Here is a 23,913-nt window from a genome sequence, read left to right on the forward strand (position 1 = left end):
CACGCCGCGGGCTCCGGTCAGGGCGCTCGGAGCACGACCCGCTGCTGGCCCCGACCACCCGCTCCCTGCCCTCCTGCCGGCTGCGCCGCGCGGCTACCCCCGGAACAACCCCGCGGGGTCCCCTCGGTCCAGCGGGCGCCGCCTCCACGCGCGGCCGGCGGCGGACCCAGCCCCGCGCCTCTCCCCGCCCCCGCTCCCCTCGCTGCCTGGCGGCCGGGGCCGCGGCCTCCGCGCATCTGCTCGTCGGACTGTCCGTCTGTCCTTCCCCCGGCCCCGGCCCCGCCCGCCCGCAGACCGCCGTCCACCGCGGCCCGCGGACCCCGGCCCCCGCCTCCCCGGGCCACGGCCCCGCGCCGCCGGCTCGCCCCACGCCCGCCGCAGCCCACGGACGGCCGACGCCGGGGCTCCGCGGACGCCGCCGGGCGAGCGGGCGCGTCGGGTCGCCGCAGGGGCCGGCGGCCGTTTCCTCCGGGAGCCGGGACCACGGCCACGCGGCCAGGAGCCCACGGCGCGGGGGCGGCGGGAGGGCAGGGTCCGCAGGCCGGGGCTGTCCCGGGAGCGAGCGGAGGCTGAGGGCCAGGCGCGCACCGCGCCCCGCCGCTGCCCCGCGGATGAAAACCCCCGCGACCCCGCCCCGCCCCGGAACCGGAAGCGCGGGGGCGGTAGGGCGCCCGGTCCTGCGTGGGCGTGGCTCTGGGCGCGGGGCGAGGCCCGAGTGGCTCTTGGAGGGGCGGGGTTTAGGCGGGGCCTTGGGGCGCGGTCGGAGCGGGGCGGGGCGGGTGTATAGGCGGGGCTGGGGAGCTGGGCTCCAGCTGAGGGGCGGGGCTCTGGGCGCGGGGCGGAGCCGGGGCCCTTCTAAAAGGGATTGGTTCTGGGCGAGGGGCGGGACTGTAGGCGTGGCCTGCGGGGGTGGTCGAAGCGGGGCGGAGCTGGAGCGCTTCTGACAAGGGCTGGGTCTGGGCGAGGGGCGGGGCCTCGGCGGGGTTAGGGGCGGGGCTCCTGCTGAGGGGCGGGGAAAACAGAAGGTGCAACGACCGCCCCTGGAAACTGAGCGAGCCCCTGTCCATGCCACGACCTCCCTGGACACGCAGCGCCTTCCTTCGCGCCGCTGAGGACCGTCGTCTTAGCACGACGCCGGGCCCTGCTCAAGGACGGGCGGGTACCGGCTAAGCCGCGGTCCGCTCGGGATCCGGTACCGGCTAAGCCGCGGTCCGCTCGGGATCCGGTACCGGCTAAGCCGCGGTCCGCTCGGGATCCGGTACCGGCTAAGCTGCGGTCCGCTCGGGATCCGGTACCGGCTAAGCCGCGGTCCGCTCGGGATCCGGTACCGGCTAAGCCGGGGCCCGCTCGGGATCCAGCCTCCTTCCGGGGACTCAGGAGGCCGTCCTGGGTCACGGCGGAGTCACAAGGAAGGAAAAGCCAATGTCCGCGGACGGACTAAGCTCTGCAGGTCACACGTCACCGCGCTGTCCCCAGTACCCACGAGGCGGGCACTGGCACCGGCCCTGACAGTTTACGGAATCAAGTATGGGAAGAAGCTGGAGCGCCCTCCGCGTTTACGCGTTTCTCTTCCAGGTCCCTGAAGCCAGAAGCGGTGCATCGTTCAGCCCCGCGGTTTTCAAGCGCCTGTTATGCCCCTGGCGGGTTTGCAGCGCCCTGAGGCTGGGGAATCCGGTCTGGAGAGCCTGAGTGACATACAGTGTATTGTTCATTCCAGAGCTAGAGTTCAGGGATCCACCAGGTGCAGGGGACACCCTGTCTCCTTACATCACGTGTCACCCAACTACCCCATACCTCCATCCCAGGGTTGAATTGTGTCTCCCCAAAATTCACATGTTGAAGTCCTAACCCCAATATCCATGAACATGACCTTATTAGGAAGCAGGGTCATTGCAGATGGAATTGGTTGAGTTAGGATGAGGTTTACGGGAGTAGGGGGACCCCTCATCCAGAATGACTGGCGTCCTCAGGCAAAGGGAAAGTTTGGACACAGAGGCACATGCAGAGAGGCCGCCGTGCAACGAAGAAGCCAGGGTGGGGAAGAGGCCTCCCCTCCCCCCTCCACTCTTGCCAAGCCGGGTTCCAGCAAGAATCCTAGACCCCTTTCCAGAGAGTCCCTGGAGCCCTGACAGTGACCAAGTGCCTCTTGCGCGCCCCCCAGTGCCAGGCCCTCGGTCTGAGCGCTCAGCCTGTCCTGAGTGAGACTCCCCTCGCCCCTGCGGTCCCCTCTGAGCAATCTCCACCGGGACCTCTCCTGCTGCTCCTGGGCTGAAGCCCCCGCCCCGCACCGTATTCAGCGTTGAGTTTCCGTCTCTGCCCTGCTGCAGTCCTGGAACAGTCTTCCCTACGCGTCTAAGCCAGGTCAGAGCAGTTGCTCCGGAATCCCGCCAGCAGCGGCCCTGCGAGGACAGGCCCCGTGGTCCAGAGAAGCCTGGGTCACAGCGCCACGCGGGCCGTCTGGGCGCCTCCGTGGTGCCCTTGGGGCCTCGGGCAGTGCCTGGCGCCTGGCAGACGCTCCGTAAGGGAGAACTCAGCGAGGAACCTGGGGCGTCGAAACGACAGGAAGGCAGACAAAGGCAGCGGGAATCGGCTTTATGGCTTCCACGGGATCCAGATTGCCGGCGACACGCACCGGTGAAGCAGGAGCCGGCACGGTGCGTTCTCACCAGTCGCCCCCGTGGTTCGCAGCCTCAGCCGCCGGGTGCTCCCGGTCGCCCGGACAGGGCCGAGGTGACGCGGAAGGAGGGTGAGGACCGCAGTGGTGAGCGCAGCCGGCGTCGGGGCTCTACTGACCAGGTGCCCCTACACACCTCTCTCTCTCTCTCTCTCTCTCTCTCTGTTTCCCAAGTAAATCCACACAGCGACTCTAGGAGATGGGTACCATTCGCACCCCCACTGCAGAGATGAGCAAGCTGGCGCAGAGGGCTGGGGGGCTAGACAGGGACGTGCAGGTCCTAATACGTTGGCGCTGGGGTCTGACCTCCGGCCGCTGGGCTCCAGCCGCCTTCCGACCTCCCTGCCCCCAATCCCATCATCACCGAACGTGCTTTCACAGCCAAGATGGGCTGGGCTTCCTGTGGGACTGTGTGCACAGGGGAGATGTTTGCACAGATGTGCGTGTGCACCATACAGGTAAGGAGGACTGTGGGCAGATGCCCGGAGCCACGTCCACACAGAGTACCAGGCGCATGTCACCGCAGGCTAGCAAATTCACCGACGTTTGGCGTGACACAGTGGGTAGCACAGGTGCTGTTGTCAAGGACTCCGCAGTGTGGGGGTGCAGAAGGTCAGACTGAGGGGGTGAGGACAGTGGTGCCCATGCCAGGGGTCTTCCCCAGGAGCCCAGGGGGCCACCTCTAACCTCACTCAACCCCGGGTGCCTAGCGCGCTCCTTGTTCCGGCGGTGACACCCGAGCCCAGCGTTGGGACAAGGGGACGTGCAGGGGAGGGAGTGGGCTGGCTGCTGGGCACAGGCGGGGACAGAGGTAGAGGGAGTGAACGTAAATTAAGAGTGTGTCACACAAAACTCGCGGGGAGATTACTGCATGGGAAAGGTGACAGAGTCGAGCGGTGACCGTTGCATCAGGGATACAGGTGGAGAAAGGAGGTGGAGTACTTAGAAGACAGAAGTCCCAAGACGTGGACGGCTGACCCCGAGGGGAGCCAGTGGTGCAGGTGTGGCCTGCGCACTGCCCCAGAGGGAAGCAGCCCCTCGCACGGCTGAGAGGCTGAGATACGCCGTTCTTCCCAGTGAGGACAGGTCCCAGCAAGTTAAGACGGATGACCCGTGTGGTTGCTATGGAGACATCTGTGATGCCACATGCACTCCCAGGATCCCACAGGACGTAGAGCTTCCGAAGTTGGTCGTGTCCAGGGCTGTGCCGGGCAGCAGGTCCACGCTCAAGCCCCTGCTCCCCTCGACAACGTGCTCTAGGCAGAGAGGTGCACAGGGGCTGTCCGTGCAAGACACCCCCGGTCCTCCCGCCCTGCCCCAAGGATGTTGCCGGTCGGCAGAGCCAGCCCTCCCGAGAAGCAGAGCACGGTGCCCAACCTGATGGAGAAGGGCCTGATGCTGCTCCAGTGCATGGCCACCCGGGACAACCTGGTCCCGGAGTGGAAGCTCCGCCGGAGACAGCAGTCCCTCAGCAAGTCGGCTCAGGCCATCAGCCGCTTCTACAGGAAGAAGGTGCGGGGTCTGGGAAGGGCGACAGCCGGGCCACGGCACAGCTAAGGCGGGGCTGGCCTGCTTCTCACCCTTGACGGAAGACCTCAGGGCCTGGGCGCCTCACATAGTTTTCCGAGTAGGCTTTGATGATGGACAAAGATGGGCTGATTCCGGCCGTGCAAAGAACTGGCAGCCCGGAAGCCTGGGAGAGAAGGTGGCCTTCCGCCCTAAGCCTTCGGGGGTGGGGCGGCTCGAAAAAGAGCCAAGTAGGGGGAAGAGAGGAGGAGGACGGGACAGAACAGCTGGCCGGCTCCCGAGTCCACCGTGGGCTCAGGCAGACAAGAGTCGGGCCCCAGATGGATGCTGGCAGTTTCTCCAGTGGGAGCGTGTGCCTGTCCTGAAGTCTGCGGTTCCTGGGGACGGGGCAGAGGGCTGTGGTCGGTGCACATGGCTTCCAGGGTCTTGCTGTCCCCACTCCAGCAGAGCGAGTACAAGCAAGGCCCCAGCCCCGAGGACACCAGCTTCACGGCCAAACTGAATGAGCTGAGAAAGGCGTTCCTCGAGCGCCCTGGCTGCCCTCAGTTCAGCACCAAGGCCACGTCCATGTCTCATTACGGTGAGAGCCGCCCACGAGGGGGTCCCCCGCGTGGAAACGACCTCCCTCCCAGGAGGAGCGGGTTGACCTTCCCGACCCTGGTCAGCCAGAGCAGCGGCCCGTGGTGGGAACTCCCTGTGCGCGCAGAAGCAGCAGCCGCAGCAGGCCCATGGCCGGAGGCAGGGGTGGAGGAAGGAAAGGCCTCTTGCTTTCCTCTTGTCTCATTCACCAGACTCAGTAGGATTGGGAGCAGGGGAGAGGGAGGAGCTTCAAAATTCTAGAAGCTGCAGGAAAGAGGTCATGAGGCCAAAGATAGGAACAAACCCTGGTAAGGGGCCCAGCCACCGTCTGGGGTGACCTCACGTCATTCTGACCTGGGAGAGCAAGAAGCTTTGAGAGCAGCCAGGCACTCAGAGGTCACAGGGGACAGTGGCCAGGGCGGGCAGTGTCCCACGCCTCCCAGTTCCTGGGCCTGCACTGGTCCATGTCCCCACACATGGCCTTGTCCTCAGGGACAGGGACATGGAGGCTTAGCGCCTGTGGCTAGCGTGGGGGCCTTGTTCATGTCAGAAGCAGGAGCCCTGACCTGTGCAGGCCCTGAGCTCCCCTTTCTCAGGGCTGGAACTTCAGAGAGCAGCCAGTATTCCCGGTCCATGAATTCTGGCAGCATTGGGATGGGCTGAGGGGCCACATTGTGTCTTACACACAGTCCACGGGGCCCCCGCCACTGGCATGATTCCTGATGGCTGGGGAGAGATGGGGTCTGCCCCTCTGGGTAGAAGGGCCTTCTGGAGACTTTGAGGCTGAGCCATGTTTCAGAAGGGAACTCGGGCTCTTCCAGGACCTTCCAGGAGGACCACGAGTTTGCAGAGATTAAGTTGCACCTGGGCTGTTCCCGGTGGGCACAGAAATGGCAGGCAGGAGGACAGAGCCGTGGTTCCACTTAGTCGCAGGGTTCAATCCCGTACATCCACCGAGAAAAGTCACCTTTAATCCCACTTGAAGTCGAAAAAGAAAGGAAATCGTCTTCCCTGCCCGGGAGTTCTTGGGAAGATGTGGCCTTCACTGTCCTCAGCAGGTGTTTCTAACCCTCTGCAGGTTCAGCCACCTCGGCCCAGGTGGCTGAGGAGTTGTGCACGGGCTCTGATTCCTGGAAGGGGACCCAGGACCCGTCCTGTAGCCAGCGGGCCTCGGACACGAAGGTGGACGGTGAGGGCAGGGCCTGCTGCGCCGGGATGAGCACGGCCCCGGGGTCCTCTCCTTGGCACACAAGCTCTGAGGCCTTGGCCTGCACCTGCCAGGGCCGCTGCTCCCCCCGGGGCTCCCTGATCATGCCCGCATGGGACTCCCTTCCCAGGACCCCCTGCCCGACCCTACGGCCCTTACAGAGGATGCGTCCCTCCGTGAGTAGAACGTGCTGTTCCCACACACAAATGGGCTTGCTTCGGTCTATCCAAAGATGATCTCCGCACACAGAGGTCTGAATGCGAGGAAACCCCACACAAATGTCCAGGCCGTGACCCCTGGTGTCCTGGCTCCTACCCTCTGGGGGTCTCCAAGGGCTGTTTTGACTATCTCCCTCCATTTCTCCAACACACACAGGGACGGACGTGGACGGCCAGCAGGAGGAGGTGTGGAGGAGTCCAGCTGGGCAGTGACGGGTTTCCTTGCGGGGTCTTGCGAGGAGGACACCCCCGTGGAAGGCTCCAGGGCAGCTCAGCCCGCAAAGAGTCTGACACCCATGGCTTCTCCACAGGGCACCTCCTTCCCTTTAGTAAGAGTGCCTGTGAGTTCAACTACTTGCGGAAGAGGAGCGAATCCCAGACCATGAGCCCGGTGCCCAGCAGCCCTGTCCTGGCGCGGAGTGACCCGAAGAGGCGGCTACCCTGGTACATCTCGGTCATCCACGAGAAGGTACGGCCGCGGGCGCAGAGCCCTGAGCGGCAGCGCGACCCTGGTGCCCCAGCAGCGTGTCCGGCTTGAGAGGAGGCCCGGCCAGCCCTCTTGTTCGGGTGTCTGCTTAGCTGTCCAAGCAGGTCCCCAGACGCGGCCGAAAAGGACCCCCAGGACCCTCCTCAGGCTCCCACGACTCGGCTCTTTTCCAGACCTTCGGGCCTTCTGGCGGGCCGAGCCGGCGGGGTCTTGTCCCTGCGGGCGAGCAGGGGCCGCACGTCTCATGACGTCACCATCCATACCTCTGACCCACCATTTCCACTGAAGAGGATATATTCTTGGAAACAGTAGTGATCGGCTCCGTGAGCAGAGGCCCGCCTGCGAGGTCACGGGCCGTGATGTCACACTCGGCGTCACTGTTGGCGACGCCCGGCCCACCGGTCCCGTCATTCCCTCGTGGGCCTTCGGTGTCAGAGTCACTGTGGCCTTAAAGCGAGCAGTCAAGACGTGGGCGTGGGGAGGCGCCGTCTCCTTCCTGCTGTGTTCTCTGGAAGAGTCTGCGTGAGGGGAGGCATGCGGCCCTGAGGCCCCGTGGCCGGGAGAGCCCCCACGGGCCGGGGCTGCCGACTCAGATTCGCTTCCTTGGAAGAGACGCAGGCTTCCCTCTCCCTCTTGCTTCAGTGTAGATAAGCCGTGTTTTTCAAGGAATGCGTCTGCTTCATGTAAACTTTCAGATGGATTCGCCGGAGCCTGTGCCCGACGGTCTCTTCAGACCCGCTCCTGGCTGCAGGGGAGAGAAAGACAGGGCGCAAGCGAGCGCCGCGCCGTGTGGCACCGCCGGTGGGTGCGCGACGCCCAGGCGTGGCTCCGCGGGCCTAAATGTCACCTTTACTCCCGACGCTCTGCATTTTCTGACAGACGTCGCCGTTTCAGAAGTGCCGTATCCTGTGACTGCTTTCGGGAAAGCCCGAGGCTAGAGTGAAGCGGAGACACGCAGGTCTCTGTGGACCGAAGTTCTTGGCAAACCGCGGGAGGGAGAACACTCCCTCGTGGGAGGGCGCCGCGGGAGGGGCTTCAGGCTTGGCTGCTCCCAGGAGCTTGGAAGCTGTCCTTAGGGTTCTCTTTCTCTGTCTCCACCTGGTCGGAGCCGGCAGAGGGAGCGCGTCTATCTCCCCTGGAGGCAAGACAACCACCCGCAGCTGGGAGGACGTCCGCTCAGCGGCCCCGGGGGACGCGAGACACGAGCCTTCCCTTTCCGCAGCCGCTGTCTGCTGCGAGGGAGGTGCATGGGTCTGGATCTGCCAAGCTATTTTAGCGTAGTCGTGTACATAATCCCGTGCACCCGTGAGGTCCCCGCGGTCCGGCCACACCTGCCCCTGCCCCCTCCCGCCTCCGCCTGGGCCTCTGCGCCCCCGACCTTGCTGCCCCTCCCTTCTGCCTTAGCCGCAGCTCGTTCCCGGGTCCCTCCGGTGGATGCCCAGCCTGGTCTCCTTGCCTGCCCTGGCCCACGCGTGGGCGGCTGTGAGTCTGTCCTCACCGCAGCTCAGTCTCAATACGCGGCGTTGATATCTTGAAGCTGTGGACTTGAATCTTGATCGTGTTCATTATCGTTCTGTTTGAGCCGTTTTCTCACTTCCTCTGCGCCTTCTGGTTCTCTGATGCACGGGCCTCCCGGGAGCCTAGCACTGCAATCCCAGATATCTGGAGGAGTTCCGAGTTCCTTTCCTTTCCCTCCTGGGACGGTGTGGGGTCCACCGCCGGCCCCAGGGTCTTCCTTTTCTGTGCTCTCTGTTCAAAGTGCTGATGGCGAGTCCTTGTCTCCAAACACGTCATACCCCGTCTCCACCGCTGAGATTATGAGATTAGAAGGGGGAGGGGCAGAGGGTCTGGCTCCCTGACCCGCCCCAGGAGGTGGCTCTCGGAGGGTGCTGCTGGCTCGGTGCGGGGCCGTGCGGAAGAACGGTGTCCCCCGCTGCGACTGGGGGCTGACCGGGCCCAGGCCTGAAAGGGAGGTGGCTCGAGCCTCTCCCGGCGAGGATTTGGGCCCTGCCTGTGGGCAGGAGTGGCTGGGATGTCAGGGTCTGCTCTTTGTGGGCTCGGAGATGTGGCTGTGCCGGTGCCCAGAGAGGGCGGGGGGTCGGGGGAGCCCGTGCGGCACCCAGGGGCTGCCCGTGCTTTTGTGCCCAGGATCACTGCCTGCTGTCGCTGGGGGAGGAGGTGAAGCGCCTGTCCGAGCTGGAGCTGCGGCTGCGGAAGAAAGAGGAGGAGGTCCTGGCCCTCCAGGAGGAGAGGGAGGCCTTGAAGAGGCAGCTGAAGTGCCTCCTGAAAAGCAAAGGCCAGGAGACATTTGTGTGCCAGTGTGTGAGGGTGAGTAGGGGCCGAGCCGCAGGCTCTGCTCCCAGTCGCCCGAAGGTCCTGGTGGCCACAGGCCCCTGGCTAAGGCCCCATCATCCCAGAAGGTTGCCACATTCTCGTGGGAGCTCAGATCCCTGTGCTAGGCTGCCAGCTTGCTCTCACGCCTGGGACAGGTCATGTCGCTCTCTGGGCTCACTTTCCTCACCTATAAGATGAGGGCCGGCCCCTCTGAGATCCTGGAGGTCGAAAGGCCCCCAGCAGCTGAAGTCTCCAGCCCTGGCTTAGCCATGGTCCCTGTGGGCATGGTGGCCCGGATTCAGCCCACCTGTTCTGGCTGCCGGGTGCTCAGGGTCCTTGCCTATAAAGCAGGGAGAGGGGAGCTGCCCCTCCCCAGGTCTGGGCAGAGGACTGAATGAGGCAGGTCCTGGGGTGGGGGTGGGGGGCAGTCGGTCACCTGGTCTTTCTAAAACCTGATTTCCTTCATACGTGGGGATACGCCCTGGCATTAGGCCAGGGGCACACATGAGGTGGGGTGGGGCCTGAGATCACCACATAATCCCCATGATGCCACCCGAGAAAGCTGCCGCACACACGGATGGCATCATACGGGGCGGGGGGGCAGAGGTAGCAGGCGTTTGAAGAGGCCTGGGAGCATCACTTGCCTTCACTGTTCCCGGGCCTCTGGGGGCTGTCAGAGAGGCGTGAGCCCACACTGGGCCTGCAGGGACAGGCAGCGGGGCCATAGCAGGCTGGCCCTCCACTCTTGGAACAAAGCAGGGCTGCCCACTGCTGCAAGGCTATTCTCTTGTGATCCAGGGGAGCCAGAAATCACACTGTTCCCAGGGCTGCCCCTTGGCTGGTCACCATCCCCCCGGCAGGGCCCATCTGTAGGTCAACACCCACTTTCTCACCAAGACAGTGCCCTTGGGAGGAAGACACCAGGTCCCCCTTTCCCCGGCAATGTGGAGAGGCTACTGTCTCCTTGCAGAAGGCCAGGTCTCAGCAGGTCACCTGGGGGAGCTGAGGGCGCACTTCGGAACCCTGGGGCTCATGCGGACTCTTCCAGGACCCTGTGCCAAAGCCCGCTGCGAGGCTGAGCATCCTGAAGACCTTCTTCAGAGATGAGGAGTTGCTGCAGCGCTGGAGGCAGGTGCGGGCCGGCTGGACCCTGGGCGGGCAGGCGGGGCCCCGGGCTAGCTGTCCGGGGCTGCTGCGCGATGCTGGTATGCTCCCTGCAGCTCCGAACATCGGCCTCAACCACGCCTGCGGGAACCAGATGCAGGGGGGCGGGACAGCTCCCAGAAAAGGGACTCCAGCCCTCCTGCCCCAGGGAGGCCGGGCAGTGGTGGTCTCCAGAGACTGTCGGGGCAGTGGGCAGTGTGCTCCCTCGCCCCTGCACTCCTGCCCAGGACCCCCTCCCTCCCCCAGTGTCAGGAGGAGTCTGCCCTGATCTGCCGAGGCAAGGACCTGGACAACATTGGCGTCCAAGAGGAAGAGGCTGCAGGCGCGGAGGCAGAGGCAGCGGAGGATGAGGAAGGGAAGGGCCCAGCGGGCAGGAAGGGGGCTGCACCCAAGGAGGGGGGTGAGGAGCAGGAGCAGCTGGAGGAGGAGGAGGAGGTGGAGGAGGTGGAGGAGGTGGAGGAGGAGGAGGTGGAGCTGGAGCTGGAGCTGGAGGAGAAGGAGGAGAAGGAGGAGGAGGAGGAGGACCAGTGCAGGCGGAGCTCCCGCTCCCTGGAGGAGGCTTTTGAGCAGGAGCTGATAGCCCAGCTGGAGGGGTACGAGCAGGTGATCCAGGAGTTCCAGGCAGACCTGGAGATCACCAGGACCAGATACTCGCTCGCAACAGGTGGGGCGCTGGGGGCCCGGGGGCCCCCGGAGGGAGGGAGGCCCAGGGGGCTGAGGGACACAGGCAGGAGGCAGCCGCCCTCCGCCTGGGGCTACAGAGCCCGTCTGTCTCGGCGTCCCAGCCCCCCGCCCTCTCTCTCCTCCTCCCCACGCCTCACGCAGGGGCCATCGCATCTTTACAACGCCAAGTGGATTTCCAGGAAGCCCAGCTGCAGACGCTGAGCACGGAGAATGAGAGCCTGCGGAAGGAGCTCCGGGAGCGGAAGGAACAGTTACAGGCCATGTCCAACAAGGTGGCCGTGCCCCTGTCACGCAGCGGGCACCAGCAGCCCCACCCACCCCCGCCATCCTGAGCCGGGACGGCCCGTCCTGGGTCACACACGCCCCCTGGCCCTGCACTGCCCACTGGCCCGCACTGTCCCCCCTGGCCTGCTTGGCTCCTGGCCGTCTCACCAGCATCCCCTCATGCTCGGGTCCCGGGGTTAAGCACATGCCGGTCCCCCGAGCCCTGCCTTTGCTAAGCGTTTTGTTTTATCGAAGTTATTCATGAGCAAAGCCTAAAAAGTGAAATAATCTCACGGGGTTGTCATCCAACAGGAGCATGTCCCATCCTGACCCCTCTCGTGTGCCCAGCCCCTGGGCCGACTGCTCTCAATTCTTCCTTAGGAATCACTTTGCAGGTCTCCAGATGGCATGCCTCTAATGTCCATCCTGGAATATTCTCCAGCCTCGCACGGTCTAGTGCTTCCCTCCCCCTCCCTGGGGCCCCCAGCACAAGGAGGTCAGCCCCCCGCCAGTGCCGTCCCACCACGATGGGGTGCCCGGGGTAGGGCTGTCAGCAGCTCATGCCCATCTGGGACTCAGATACGGGTTTTGCCGAACAGGATTAAGGTTTCTTTTCTTTTCTGATCTACTCCCGTGTTTTCACTGGAGCGCATCCTGCAGAAGTCTTCTGATGAAAGAATGATTGTGTGTAAACTTGAGGGGCACACATTCTGCTAATGTCCTTATTGTACACATCAATAGAATTTGGTGGGATACCAAACCGCAGCTGGGAGAGCACTTTGCATCCGCAGTGAAGGCACTGCCCGTGCGCCCTCGCTGCAGGGGCTGCTGGGGGAAGCCCTGCACCTTCCCAACTCTGGCTTGCCTGGGATTGCGGTCTGGGTCCGCTGCTGCCTCTACAGAAAACCGCGGGGCTCTGTCTTTGTCCCAGGTGTCCTGAAATTCCTCTCTGGAAGTTTACATTGTTTATTTTGTTTTTTTAGCTCTGTCTTGTTTCTTGAACCCTCCTCCTGGAGTCCCCGGGCCCCTGTACCTCCTCCTCTTGCTGTCTGCTCCCTCCTGCTCCCCATCTCCGGGTCATCTGCTCTACTGCCCACGTTCCCGGCACTCTACCCAGTCAACCCCTGTGCTCTGCTTTCTCCCACGGATGGCTTCTGAGCTCTCCCTGTTCTCTGAACGTCCTTCTTTCATTTCACGATTCAGTGTCTTGTCTATCCCTTACGGAACACTCACCATAGCTGTGCTCAACCTCCCCAACCTTTGTAATCCTCTGCAATTGCCCTGCGTCGCTGTCTTGGTGTCTGTCATTCCTGAGAGAGCCTCACTCGTGCCAGAGCTGAGTGGGGTCTCCGAGCACATGGTCGTAAGTTTGTGCTTCACACGCATGGGCACGTGTGGGCCGAGCGTTTGAAGGTCATCTTGTTAGTTCTTCCGGGAACCTGGAAATTTCTTGCCTAGAATGAGAAGGCCTAGCTGCTGGTGTTCTGGGAGCCAAAACGGGAAGACAGCATGGGCGTCCACATTTGGCACCCGCATCCCCCCTCTGGAGCCTGGGGGGTCCACCCTCCCCTGAGCCTGGCACCTCTGCAGCCAGAGACCCTCTGCTGTGCCCCCAACATCCAGCCTCCTGATACGTGACCATGGTGCAGGCTCCTGGCCATCTGAGGGCAGGGACCGGTCGGCAGCTCTCAGTTTCTGGAAAAGTCCCACCAATCCTCCCCACATTAGACTCCAGATCCAGAAGCACTGGGATTTCTGAGATTTAGGGACCAGAAGAGTGAGCTGGGCTTGTTTTCGACTCCCGCCCCTGCTGGCTGAGGATCTGGCCTTCCAGGCCCTGCTCTCCAGCTCTCCACGTGTTTGCTGTCTCCCCCTCTTCCCGGCCGGCAGAAATCCCGCTGCTTTCACCGTGCTGAGGCTCAGGGAGAAAAGCTGGACGCCAGCGCTCTGTGTCCTCTTGCGCCCAAGTCCCCTGAGCCAACCCCCGTCTGCCTTCCAGTTCTCCAACCTCAGGGAAGACAAGAAGCTCAAAGAGATGACGGGCATCATCGAGAAGGACAACCTTCTTCTCCGCCAGGTGACCGCCAGGTGGCCGCCAGGTGTGGTTGAACAGCCCGGCCGCTGTTCTGGCCGTCAGTCCTGACGGCGCGGGCAAGACGAGCGGGAAAGCCCTTGGCAGGGGCCCCGACTGCGGCAGCCCCCCCGGGCCGGGAAGCGCGCGCTCCCGCAGCCCCTCCGCCGTCGCTGGCTCCAGACCGACCGGGGGTCCGTGAACGTCGGCTGCCTTTACTCGGGAGGGGCGGGCGGGGACGCAGGCGACCCGTTTGGGCCGAGGGGCCAACTCCCTGGCCCTCCCCGGCTCCCTGCAGCAAGTGTCGGAGCTGCAGAGCCAACTGGACAAGCAGGAGCGCGCCATCGCGGAGTACGACGCCAAGGTCAGCCAGCTGCAGGCGCAGGTGAGCCAGAACCAGAACCACCTGCAGAGACGGAAGTGGCTGCAGGAGGAGATGCTGAGCAAGAACGACCTGATCCAGCAGGCTGAGCAGCAGGCGCGCGTGGCCCTGGAGAGCGCCCAGTCCCGGGTAGGCCCCGCCCCGCCGCCCCGCCCCGCCGCCCCGCCCCGCCCCGTGGGAGGCCACCGCGCGCCGGGTGGGCGGGGCCGTGCGCGGGGAGGGCGGGGCCTCGGCGCGCTCCTCCTCCTAGCCCCGCCCCCGCACGGGGGAGGCGCTCCGGGAACTCCCGCAGGGAGCGCGAAGGGGTGCTGGGGCTCGCACAGCTGGCGGGGTGGCGGGAGGGGGCCCCGAGGCCGGGCGGACCGCGTCCGGCTTGCGCCGTGAGGGGCACGAGGGTTGGGGTAGCCGGCCTGGAAGGAGCGCTCCGGGCCGGGCGCGCGGGGCAACGCCGTCTGTTTGTCGTCCTCGGGGAGCGCGCGTGGGTCCGGCGCGGCTCCGGGCGGCTCCGGGCAGCTTCCCGACCCGTCGGACGGTGCTGGGAAGCCGGGCTTCGTAGCGTCCTCGCTGCTCACACAAGAGCCTGCAGCTGGAGGGGCGAGGAACCCTCCAGCCCCCTGGAGCTGCGCGGGGGTGCCGCTGGGGTGCGGAGAGCCCCACCCCGTGTCGCAGCCCCCATGCTGCAGGCCAGCAGAAGCACAGAGGCGCAGGGCCGTCGGGCCGGAAGGAAATCAGCCAAGAGCCGACCCGATCCAGAATCCAAAAACCAGAAAAGAGAAAGTCCTGTGCCCGGAGGTTTTCGCAGGGACACCTCCCCCTCCAGTGCCTGCTGTGGCGGGGCGTGATTGCCCCACTCCCGCAGGGGCCAGCCTCCCGGTGGGTAGCTTGGCAGCATCACCCAGGGCCCCCCTCGCTCTCCTAAAACTGTTTGGGATCATCCGGTGGTCCCCCTGCCAGAGTGTGGGTGAGGCGTGGTGGCCCCCTCTGGTTCTCTCTGGAGTCTGGTAGTGCCTGGAAGGCCGTGTTGAGAGAGTTTATGGGGCAGGTCTGGGGGCTGCAGGGAGTGGTGCCATGCCGTGACCCATGAGTAACGCCTGAGACAGCCCGCGCCGTGGGGCACTGTGGCTGGACACCCAGGTGACCGTCACCCCTGCCCAGCAGGAGTCACCTCCCAGTACAGGGGGCAAAGCCCCCATTCCCTCGGTAACCCCTACACCCCATAGGGAAGAGCTCAGAGCTAGCCTCAATCCACATTGGAAAGAAAGGAAGCCCCCTCCCCACCCAAGATCCAGGGGCTCCTAACACGCCCTCTGTCACTTCAACGCTGTCCCGGGGCAAAGTGGACCGGCCTTCAGCCCTATGGAGGCGGGGCAGGCTCCCTGGAGGCTGGCTCCCACGTGGCACTTCTGCATTGTCAGGGCTTCTGTTCACGAGGAACTTGGGGGACCCGTCTGAGTGCTTCTGGGGCACAGATTGGAGGAGGTGGCTGGGACACGGCACTCGCACGACGATGCTGTCGGCAGCTAGACTAGACAGCTAGACAGCTAGACTAGACAGCAGCTCCGTCCTAGTTAACGCCTGGTTACCGCCTGGCTCCTGGCTGGCTAATGCAAACACGGCTCTTGCACTGACCCCAAGCGCGAACTGCCTCACCCTCCCGAGAGCAGGAGGAAGGGCTTGGAGGACAGTCGGACAGAGGGAGGACCGATGGGGGGCCTGGTGTTCCCTCCGCTGCTGACAGCGAGGGGCTCATCCACCGGCAGGGTGTTCCCCGGGGGCATCACAGAGTCTCCCCCCGGGGCAGGAAGGGCCTGCCAGTGCCCTTGGGGACAGGATGGCCTGGGGACGCTTTGAAGACCTTGTACTGTTTTTTTTCTCTTTTTTTGTACAGGTTTACTTCTTCAATTAAAAAAAAAAAAAAAAAAGGTAGTAGAAAGTCTTAAAGACTGAGTGCCCAGTGCCCTGGGTCTGGGTTTTGATCGGGCACCTTCTAGCTCACAGGCGGACCTGCGGCCCCTCCAAACACTTCCATTTCCTAAAGCTGTGAAGAGTGAGGACAGACCTACCGTCTGGAAGGCTTCCCTCAGGGGTGGGCGTGACTGGCTCCCCGCTTGCCTTTGCTCCCAGCTTGAGAGACTGAGAAACAAGATCATCCAGGCCACCTTCAGCACCTCCGGGGCCAAGTCTTTTGCTACTGAGATCTCCGACAATGACATTCTAGAAGCTTTGCAGGTAACCGGCACTGGGCTGCCTCCTGGTCCCTGAGGCTGTCTCCAGGGTGCCCCTTGCTGATCTGTGGCTGGGGCTGAGGGGACCCCCCTTCTTGTCCTGGCTGTGTCACCATTCACTGCGTACTCCGGGATCATCCTTGCTCTCAGCTTGGGGAGAGGGGACCAGATCTCCCTCTGGTGAGGCTGCGCTGCTCTCAGCATTCAGCTCCGGGGGGCAGTGGGGACGGGGCCAAGCTGCTGAGGTCCTGGAGATTCGCCAGCAGCAGGAGCACGCCCCCACCACCAGCTTCTGTCCTCTTTGGGGGGTGCTTCTTAGGACCTCAGCAGGACCCGGCCACGGCCCCCCCTCCCTGGCCTTGGTTCAGGCTGTCATATCGCTGACCCCAAGCACAGGCCTCACAGCGGGAGGGCGGTAGGAGAAACAGTGCAGGCTTTGGGGCTGGCAGGAGCAAGCCCCCCACCTCCGTGGGCTTCGGCTGACAAGCGGTGGGCTGCCTCTTGGCTTCGCTGAGCCCTAGAGCTGCCCTCTGCACATGGGAGAGAGCCCATCTACCTTCTGGGCACGGCGTTGGGGGCGGGGATCTGGGAGAAGAGCCCCCGACTGTCACGTGCTCTACGCAGGGCCCCATGGATTGTCCTTAGGGGCTGCTTCTGTCCCCGCGCTCCGAGCCTCCCATGGCACGGCCTGTGCCTCAGCAGGTGCCTATGACCTTCCGGCACCCCCGTTTCCCCGAGCCTGATTTGCTTCCTCTGTGTCGTGGGGTGGGGCCCTGTAGGGTAGCAACAGCCTGGTGGGGGGACCTGCAAGACGACCTGGGGTGAGGCCGCTGCCGCCAGGCTCCTGTTGCTTGGTGTGGAGCAAGGGAAGGAGCGAGCGACGGGAGGAGTCATCAGGAGCCCCCAGTAGCCAGGAAAGAAGCCCTTCCTCCTGCTGGACACCAAACAGTGATGCGCCAAAGCAGGAGAGGTGAGGGAGGGGCCGGCCATCTCCCTGTGTGCGGGACAGACTTGATGGCCTCTGAGCTCTCTTGGTCTGGGCGGCTCCACATTCTTGGAGGACGTAAGTGGAGCTGGCGCTGCTTCAGGGGAGAGAGGACTCCCCCCTGCCTGTGGCAGCCATCTCTTCCCAACTCCGGATTCTGTGGCTTCATCTCGGGCATGGGCTCAGCCCCGGTGCGGGTGTTTCCAGCCCAGAAGTTAGCAAACACTACAGACCAGAGCTCTCCCCGCTGGAGAACAGAGCCACGGTCCATGCACACCATTGCTGCGGGCCGGCCGCCCTCATGGGGGGAGAGGCAGGGTCCCGGCAGCCTTGGGCTCATCTCTGTTGCAGAGGATCATCTCTGAGAGAGCCGACTACTACAATCAGCTCAAACAGAAAGGCGTCAGAGTGCCTCCCCTACAGCAGACAGAGGCCCTGTCCTCCCTGAACAAGTCCAAGAAGACCACTTCCAAGTAGATGCAGCCCGGGCCCCCAGACGCTGCCTGCCCGCCCAGTGGACGTGGGGACCCAGCTCAGGGCCACCCCTGTGTGGCCTGGCCTTTTCGCTTAGAATTAAACTCTGTCCTTGGCCATGGACTCAGCTCTTCCTTCTCTGGGGACTTATGGGGGCCTGGGGGACAAACACACTGCCCCCCTTCCTGGGGAGACCCCCACACTGAGCCAGGGCCCACCCCTGAGACCTCAGGTTTGGGAGGCCTGAGACTCGGTGCCCATCCTTTCTCTCCCTCCCCCTGCTGCACAAACCCACGAGGTGCGGGCTCCCCTGGCTGGGGCACGGCTTGGACCGGTTTGGAAGACGGTGGCGGCCGTTTTCGACGCCTGTTCCCGTCACTGCTGCGGGAGTGAAAGCTCTAGGAGGCCACGCACCCTGATCTGCGCGTTCGCCCGGTCTGCGTCCCGCACGCGCAGGTTCGCGGCCCCCCGACGCGCTGAACGCAGGCACCCGAGCGCGGCGGCTGGTCTCGGCCCCCACCTCCGCCCGCCTGTGCACGCAGCCGGCCTTTCCCGCTTCGCGCTCGCCGCGGGCCCAGTGCGGGAGCGGAGGAACAGCGGGGACCCCCGCGCAGGCTCCCCGGGGCGCCGGGCTGGGCCGCCTCGTCGGTCGGAGCAGAGCCGGGAGGCTCCAGGGCCCGCTTCTGCACCAGTGCCCGGCACCCGCGCGGTCTGGGGGTGGCCCGGCCCGCTCACCCCTGGGCCCCCCGAGGGCCCTGCTGCCCGGGCAGCCCCCTCCCCTGCAGACCCCAGCCCACGGGGGCCCCCCCTCCTCTGCCGACCCCTCGTCCCCGCGGCACCCTGTCCCTCGTGGTCCCCGCTCCCCCCGCAGCCCCGCCTCTCCCCTGCAGCCCCTACAGCCTTTCCCCGGGCTGCACGCTCGCCCTCCCGCCGCGCCCTCGGAACAGCTAGGGCCTGGGGTGGCCGCCCGGGTGCGGGCTTCGCCGCTGCCCCGCCCCCGGCCGCCCCGCCCCCGGCCGCCCCGCCCCCAGGCCCCGCCCCTCCCTCCGGGACACGTCTGCGCGGCGCGGGGGACCGAGGGCGGTGGAGCGCGCGTCCAGGGCAGCTTCGTGGTGAGGCGGGCGAGGAGGTGGGCCGGCCGCGTCCTCCCTGCCGTGCGAGGGGCCGCCCGGGGGTCCCGGAGCTGCGGGGTGGGCGGGGGGCGGGGCTCGTAGCGCTGACCCGGCCCGGCGGCCGCGTGCGGGAAATGTCCGCCGGCTCCTGCTAGCAGCGGGGACCCCCCCGGCGCCCGCTTCCCCTCCCGCTGCTCGCGGGGCTCTCCCCTTCACCTTTTCTTCATTTTGTTTCTTTTATTTATCTATTTTTTTAAATTTTGAGGCCTCGGGGATCCGCTGCACGTCGGACCTTGACCTGCGGCCTGGGAGGAGGCGGGTGAGATCCACTGGCCGGGCTCTGACCGCCTGACCGCCTTCCTGGGCGCCGGAGTCCGGGCCCCCACGCCAGGACTCTCCCTTCGTAAGCTGTGGGCGCCTCAGGTGCTTTGGGGGAGAAGGGGTCTGAGGTATGCGGTGGTAGCCCCAGAGGGTCCCCAGCTTGGGTGTCTCCAGGTACCGGGGGATGGGGGCTGGAGAGCCAGGCCCTCAGGATCCCCGCTCTGAGCACCTCCCCAGCTTCTGGCGGCTCCGTCCAGCCGAGGTGGCTTCAGAGCCACCACCTCAGGCAGGAGTACTTTCCCCTGCCCGCCGCAGGAGCCCAGGCTTGAGCAGGTGGGGTTCACTCTTCTCAAGAAGCCCAAAGTGGGTGAGGGCTGGTGCTGCAGGGGTATCTGGGTTGCAATGTGGCTGCTGCAGCTCCGGCCATCGTGCGAGGGCAGGAGGAAAGTGGCTGCTATTTTTTTGGTCAAAGTGAGAAACCGTGAGCTCCGCTGCGCTCCAGCCCTTTGCGGGCCTCCTGGTGACGTGGGAAAGCAAGAGCCAAGGTATTAAGCTTATCTTGGGCCCCGGCTGTCATTTGGGGTGGCACATTGCTGCTGGGACAGAATGGGGATTCTGCCCACGGGCGGCAGGAGGGGACGTCAGGTGTGCAGCCCCAGAGTCGGCCTGGAGCCCCTTTCCCACACACACCTGGGGAAGCGCAGCCCACACTGTGCAGACACGTGGTCTCCCTTGGGCCTGAGAACAGCCACTGATCTGAGTGGCTACGGCCACAGCAGGTGCCCCGACCTGAGAGGACCTGAGAGGGCCTGAGAGGACCTGAGAGGCAGGTCTCGTGGTTCGGAGACAAGCTCCCTTCCTTCCTCCCGCTGGCCTGGGATGGGGGAAGGGTGGATGCAGAAGCGCGTTGGGGGCGGTACGAACTGCCATCTCGTGAGTTTCTGGGTTAGCCTCTTGCCATTCGTGGGCCTGCTGTGCCTTTAAGCCTCTCTCCGGGGTTCCGTGGAAGGGGGTCCCTAGCAGGGAGGCCCCTGCCTCTCCAGCTCCTGCACTCCCGGCAGGCCCAGGGACCCACAGGCTCTGGCTTTTCCTGTAGGCAGTGGCGGGGAGGGGGGGCTGCCCCTGGGTCCGGCTGGAGGACACAGGACACAGCAGCCGGTGCTCTGGACGCTCCAGCCTCCGGGGAAGGGTCTGGCCCGTACCAGCCGCCGCCCCGTGCCTTGTCTTCCCAGCCTCTGGAGACGCTCCGGGGCCTTATCAGTCAGGAATGGGGAGGGAAGGCAGGCAGTTATGAGGTCAGGAAGGCAGGCAGTTATGAGGTCAAGGACCCATGGTTTCGGCCAGGGCGGCCTCAGCTATGCCAGAGCCCCCTCTCCTCCCCCTGGGTGGGGACAGCCTCTAACATTCCTGAGGGAAGGGTTTGCAGCCTCCTGGGGTTGGAATTCTGCCTTGGCCTCCTCCCATGTGACCCTGAGCAAGTGGCCCCACCACTTGGCGTCCTGGTCCCCTGGGAAGCCAGGTGAGAAGGTGGGGAGGGGGGAGCCAGCCCACAACCGCCCCCCCCCCCAGACCCTGGCCTTCACCGCAGCCCCACACAGAGCCCCAGCCGCTGCGCTCACCGGGATCATGGGTTACGGGGAGTCGGACGCCCGCAGGCCTGCCTTGGTCTCCCTGCCCGAGAGTGCCTCGGCCCGCCTCCTGCCCCTCCTTCCTCCTTCCGCAGCCCTGCAGCATGCAGCCCCAGGAGAGCGGCGTCCAGTACAGCAGGTGGGATGACCGCAGCCAGGACGAGGTCCACGTGGCGGCCGGGTCCAGCGCAGAGGCGCCCTGGAGCTGGCAGCGGTGAGGGCCCACAGGCCCGCGGGAGGAGGCTCCTCGTCCCTTCTGGTGGCTTCTGTGCTGCAGGGCGCCCCACCCCAGCCCCGGCAGTCCCGGCCAGCCCGGGCCATGCACCTCCCTCGCTGGGGTCCCTCCTGTCCCCCGGTCGGCAGAGTGCACAGGCCACCCTCCTTCGGGGACCCCCTGCCCCAGGGCCCTCTCCTTTCCAGCCTAGCCCCCCAGTCTACTTGGGGACGGGCTCATGTGTGGGTGCTTCTCTCCCTAGGATCTCCCAGAAGCTGTGCTCGGGCAAGCTGGGCATCGCCATGAAGGTGCTGGGCGGAGTGGCCATCTTCTGGGTCATCTTCATCCTCGGCTATCTCACCGGTTACTACGTGCACAAGTGCAAATGAGGCTGCCCAGCACGGACGCTTGGGGCTGGCTGCCGGTGCGTGGGGACGTGGGCTTGGACGGACCAACCCCTGTATGCCAGCACCCTTTTGTGTACATAGAACCCCATATATACAGTCCTCGTGTACAGAAGACTCTTCTCTCTGGACAGAAGCCCCCCTGCCCCCCGCCGTGCTGTGGTCACTGGCCAGCACGTGGGCACACAGGTGCACATGCCTGGCGGCACGTGGCTAGCCGGGACATGCGTGGCTGGGAGAGGGGCTCGCTGGAGCTGGGACTGCAGGACCCGCCCCCACAGCCCCTGCAGGGAGAGGTCCTCCCCGGGCGGGCCTGGGGCCCACGGCCCAGTCTTCCATGCTGTGAAGGGGGTGTCCCTCTTGAGGGAGTGGATCCAATGGGAAGGCACTTCCCCGCCAAGGCAGCCATTAAAAGTCTGTTGAATGAAGGATGGGTGACAGCCGCTTCCACCGGGACCCAGGCGCCTGCCTGGTGTGAGGCCAGCTAGGGAGCACTCAGACCACAGTGGGAAGCTTGTGGGAGGGGCCTGTCCTCCCTCCCCCTCAGCTCTGGGCCTTGGAATGTGTCTCTGCCTGGCTGGACCTTCTTGTGGGACGTGAGCCCTGGGGGCAGGCCCGAGGGCTGGCCACCGGTGGGGCCTGTTCCTGCCTCACCTGACTGGCCTCGGACAAGGCCTCGGCTCAGGGCTTCTGTCCAGTCCCCCTGCCTTGTTCCCAGTAGGTGTCCTCTGGGCCCTCTGCTCCCCCCTACCTACAGACTATAAGTTCACAGCTCAGGCCCCAAAAACCTTTGCCAGAAACACCTTAGCAGAGTGCTTCCCAGACAGCTGAGGGCAGGAGATGCCAGTCACTGTCCTCTTGGGCCCCGAGACTGGAGGTCACAGGGCAGACCTGGGTGTTAGATGCCAAACTGGCAGGGGCGGACAGAGACCCCTCAAGACTGGCCTGCGTGCTAGGGACGGCTGCGCCATGCCGGTGGTCCCTGGCTCTGCCCACAGGAGGGAGGGGTGCCTGGTGGGCCTGGCCTGGGTTGGGGTCTCCAATCGTGATGGGGGCTGGCTGTGGGGTAGGGAAGCTGGTTAAGGGGCAGAGGGGCTGGTCCAGTCAGCCCTAGTCTCTGGGCCTCGGCACCTGTCTCCAAGACCCGTTTCCCGGCCCTGTTAGGCCACACTCGAGGACGGAGGGGTGCCAGCCGGCCGGCATGTACCCAGCCTTACCCTGGAGCCACCACTGGGGGCGCACTGGGGGGGGACTCGGCTGGGCTGCACAGCCTCCATGGGCTCTAGGACATTGGCAGTTTCCCCAGAGGTGCAGGGGCTGGGTCTCCCCAGGACTGGGTGCGGCCTCTGCCAAGAGCCTGGCCAGGGCGCTGGGCAGAAAAGGAGGGCCCTGGCGGCTGCCTGCCCGGCACTTCTGAGGTCATTCTTCCCCCACCCCCCCGCCCACTTCCCAAACGCCCAGCAGGCCTCAGGGCCCCCACGCCTCAGCAGCCCCAGGCAGAGCCCAGTGAGTGTGTGGGACAGGTCAGACGAGGGGCTGGGGGCAGGGCCCAAGCACAGCGAGGAGGGGGCACAGAGCAGGTGGGGGCAGCAAGCACATGTGGTCCACATGCGAGGGGCACTATGGGGAATCAGTCCCGGGACGGTGCCCTTGGCCCCTCCAGCTCAGCCCAGCACTGCCCAGTGATCCCTGTGGGTCCTCCCTGGCTTAGGGGAGGCACCGCGTGGGCTAGTTGATGACAAAAGCCATTAAGACCCGGCCTTCATGCTCCATGCACCCCGAGGCCCAGCAGGTGTCAGGACAGAGCAGGTGCCGCGGGGCTCCCTGGCGCACGCACATGTTCCCTGCCGTGGGCCCCACCAGCGCCGGGCTGATGTGCTGGGAGGCTGCAGGCAGAGGCCCTCAGGCCACAAGCCACCTTGTGAGTTGTCTCTGCCAGATGTGGGCCCCGGGGCCCTGGCCAGGGAGGGGGCAGCCCCCTGCTGAGTTGTCAGGCGATCTTTCCTCGCACATCTGACTCATGAATGAGACCTGCCGGAGACCTCACAGGGGGGGTCCAACGCCCACTCTAGGCCTGGAGGGTCCAGCAGCCTCCCTGGGCAGAGCCCGTGTGATTGTTAAGTGCCTCTTGCTTTTTGCTGGCAAGATCTGGGCTGGGAAGGGGGGGTTCGGGTCCTCTGTTTCCCCCCAGACACTACCCTGAAATACTGCCAAGGAAGGAATTGCTGGGGAGGGGCACAGATGTTTTTATTAAAGGACTTTTATGAGCGGGCCGGACCGGCAAAGAGGAAGGATGTCTGGTTTCTGGTGGTAAGCTCAGTGCATCCGCACACCTCACAGAGGGCTGGGCTGCGTCCGAAAGGCACCAGGCTGGCAGTTCTGCCCACGTCAGCGAGGTCACAGATGACGGCATGTGGCCCGCCCAGCCGCAGACCCATGCCAGCCAGCCCACCCACAGCAGTCACTGCCCTGGGAGCCCAGGGCGCATGAGATAACAAAGCCAGAGCCACCAGTGCAGATGTTGGTTAGGTCTGGGGTTAACAAAACAAGGAAAAGCCACCATCTGGCACCTTCAGCCCAGAGACGGAAGGGAGGGCCTGGAGGTGTCCAGAGAGCCCGCTGGGTCCTCGAAAGCAGCCTGGCTGAGCTCTGGGAGAACCTTGTGCCTCCGTGAGCTCCCCTGCTTCCCTGTGTCCGGTTTTGATGGCTAAATGCACGGGTTCAGTGAGCCTCCCGCAAACACTCCCCAAGTCAGCAGAACACACGAACTGTCTCTTGCAGGTCACAGCACGTGACACCAATGGGGTCACGAAATACCAAAAGCCAGAGTCGGTGTTTTGTAACCCAGCCCGGCCACCAAGCAGGGAGGTCAGTGAAAGCCCCTACCCTGCGGCCGGCTGCGGCCTGGGGTTCCAGGAAGGGGCATGCATGTGCACTCGCACACAGAAACACACACACA

General features: G+C 65.0%; 2 protein-coding genes across 11 annotated transcripts; both read left to right on the top strand.

Annotated features, from left to right (window-relative positions):
• Window positions 1–1,164: 1,164 nt before the first annotated feature.
• CCDC27 (coiled-coil domain containing 27) lies at window positions 1,165–17,398 on the top strand. 7 transcript variants are annotated; one of them, XM_082686290.1, is made up of 13 exons: window positions 1,165–4,186; window positions 4,646–4,781; window positions 5,859–5,969; window positions 6,517–6,674; window positions 8,841–9,020; window positions 10,075–10,158; window positions 10,437–10,854; window positions 11,016–11,146; window positions 13,138–13,215; window positions 13,508–13,594; window positions 13,673–13,720; window positions 15,716–15,820; window positions 17,153–17,398. In XM_082686290.1, the coding sequence occupies exons 1-13, from the start codon at window positions 3,998–4,000 to the stop codon at window positions 17,276–17,278; spliced, it is 1,851 nt and encodes a 616-aa protein (XP_082542416.1). In that variant the 5' UTR covers window positions 1,165–3,997; the 3' UTR covers window positions 17,279–17,398. The 7 variants fall into 7 exon arrangements, with proteins under 7 accessions (XP_082542416.1, XP_082542412.1, XP_082542413.1 ...); XM_082686286.1 differs by having other exon boundaries at window positions 1,165–2,796; window positions 3,752–4,186; window positions 13,508–13,720; XM_082686287.1 differs by having other exon boundaries at window positions 1,165–2,746; window positions 2,849–4,186; window positions 13,508–13,720.
• Window positions 17,399–18,304: 906 nt separating this feature from the next.
• Window positions 18,305–21,382, top strand: SMIM1 (small integral membrane protein 1 (Vel blood group)). 4 transcript variants are annotated; one of them, XM_082688767.1, is made up of 5 exons: window positions 18,305–18,387; window positions 18,653–18,810; window positions 19,181–19,253; window positions 20,297–20,550; window positions 20,813–21,382. In XM_082688767.1, exons 4-5 carry the CDS (start codon window positions 20,441–20,443, stop codon window positions 20,937–20,939), a joined length of 237 nt encoding a protein of 78 aa, XP_082544893.1. In that variant the 5' UTR covers window positions 18,305–18,387; window positions 18,653–18,810; window positions 19,181–19,253; window positions 20,297–20,440; the 3' UTR covers window positions 20,940–21,382. The 4 variants fall into 4 exon arrangements, with proteins under 4 accessions (XP_082544893.1, XP_082544892.1, XP_082544891.1 ...); XM_082688766.1 differs by having other exon boundaries at window positions 20,432–20,550; XM_082688765.1 differs by having other exon boundaries at window positions 18,653–18,790.
• Window positions 21,383–23,913: the final 2,531 nt, after the last annotated feature.

Source organism: Mustela nivalis, assembly GCF_964662115.1.
Source record: "Mustela nivalis genome assembly, chromosome: 10".
NCBI lineage: Eukaryota > Metazoa > Chordata > Mammalia > Carnivora > Mustelidae > Mustela > Mustela nivalis.

Coding starts and splice junctions, on each gene's coding strand:
- CCDC27 (XM_082686286.1), top strand. CDS start 3,998: ATGTTGCCGGTCGGCAGAGCCAGCCCTCCCGAGAAGCAGAGCACGGTG. Junction 5,970..6,516: donor CTCGGACACGAAGGTGGACG/GTGAGGGCAGGG, acceptor GCTTCTCCACAG/GGCACCTCCTTCCCTTTAGT. Junction 13,216..13,507: donor ACAACCTTCTTCTCCGCCAG/GTGACCGCCAGG, acceptor GGCTCCCTGCAG/CAAGTGTCGGAGCTGCAGAG.
- SMIM1 (XM_082688767.1), top strand. CDS start 20,441: ATGCAGCCCCAGGAGAGCGGCGTCCAGTACAGCAGGTGGGATGACCGC. Junction 20,551..20,812: donor GCGCCCTGGAGCTGGCAGCG/GTGAGGGCCCAC, acceptor TTCTCTCCCTAG/GATCTCCCAGAAGCTGTGCT.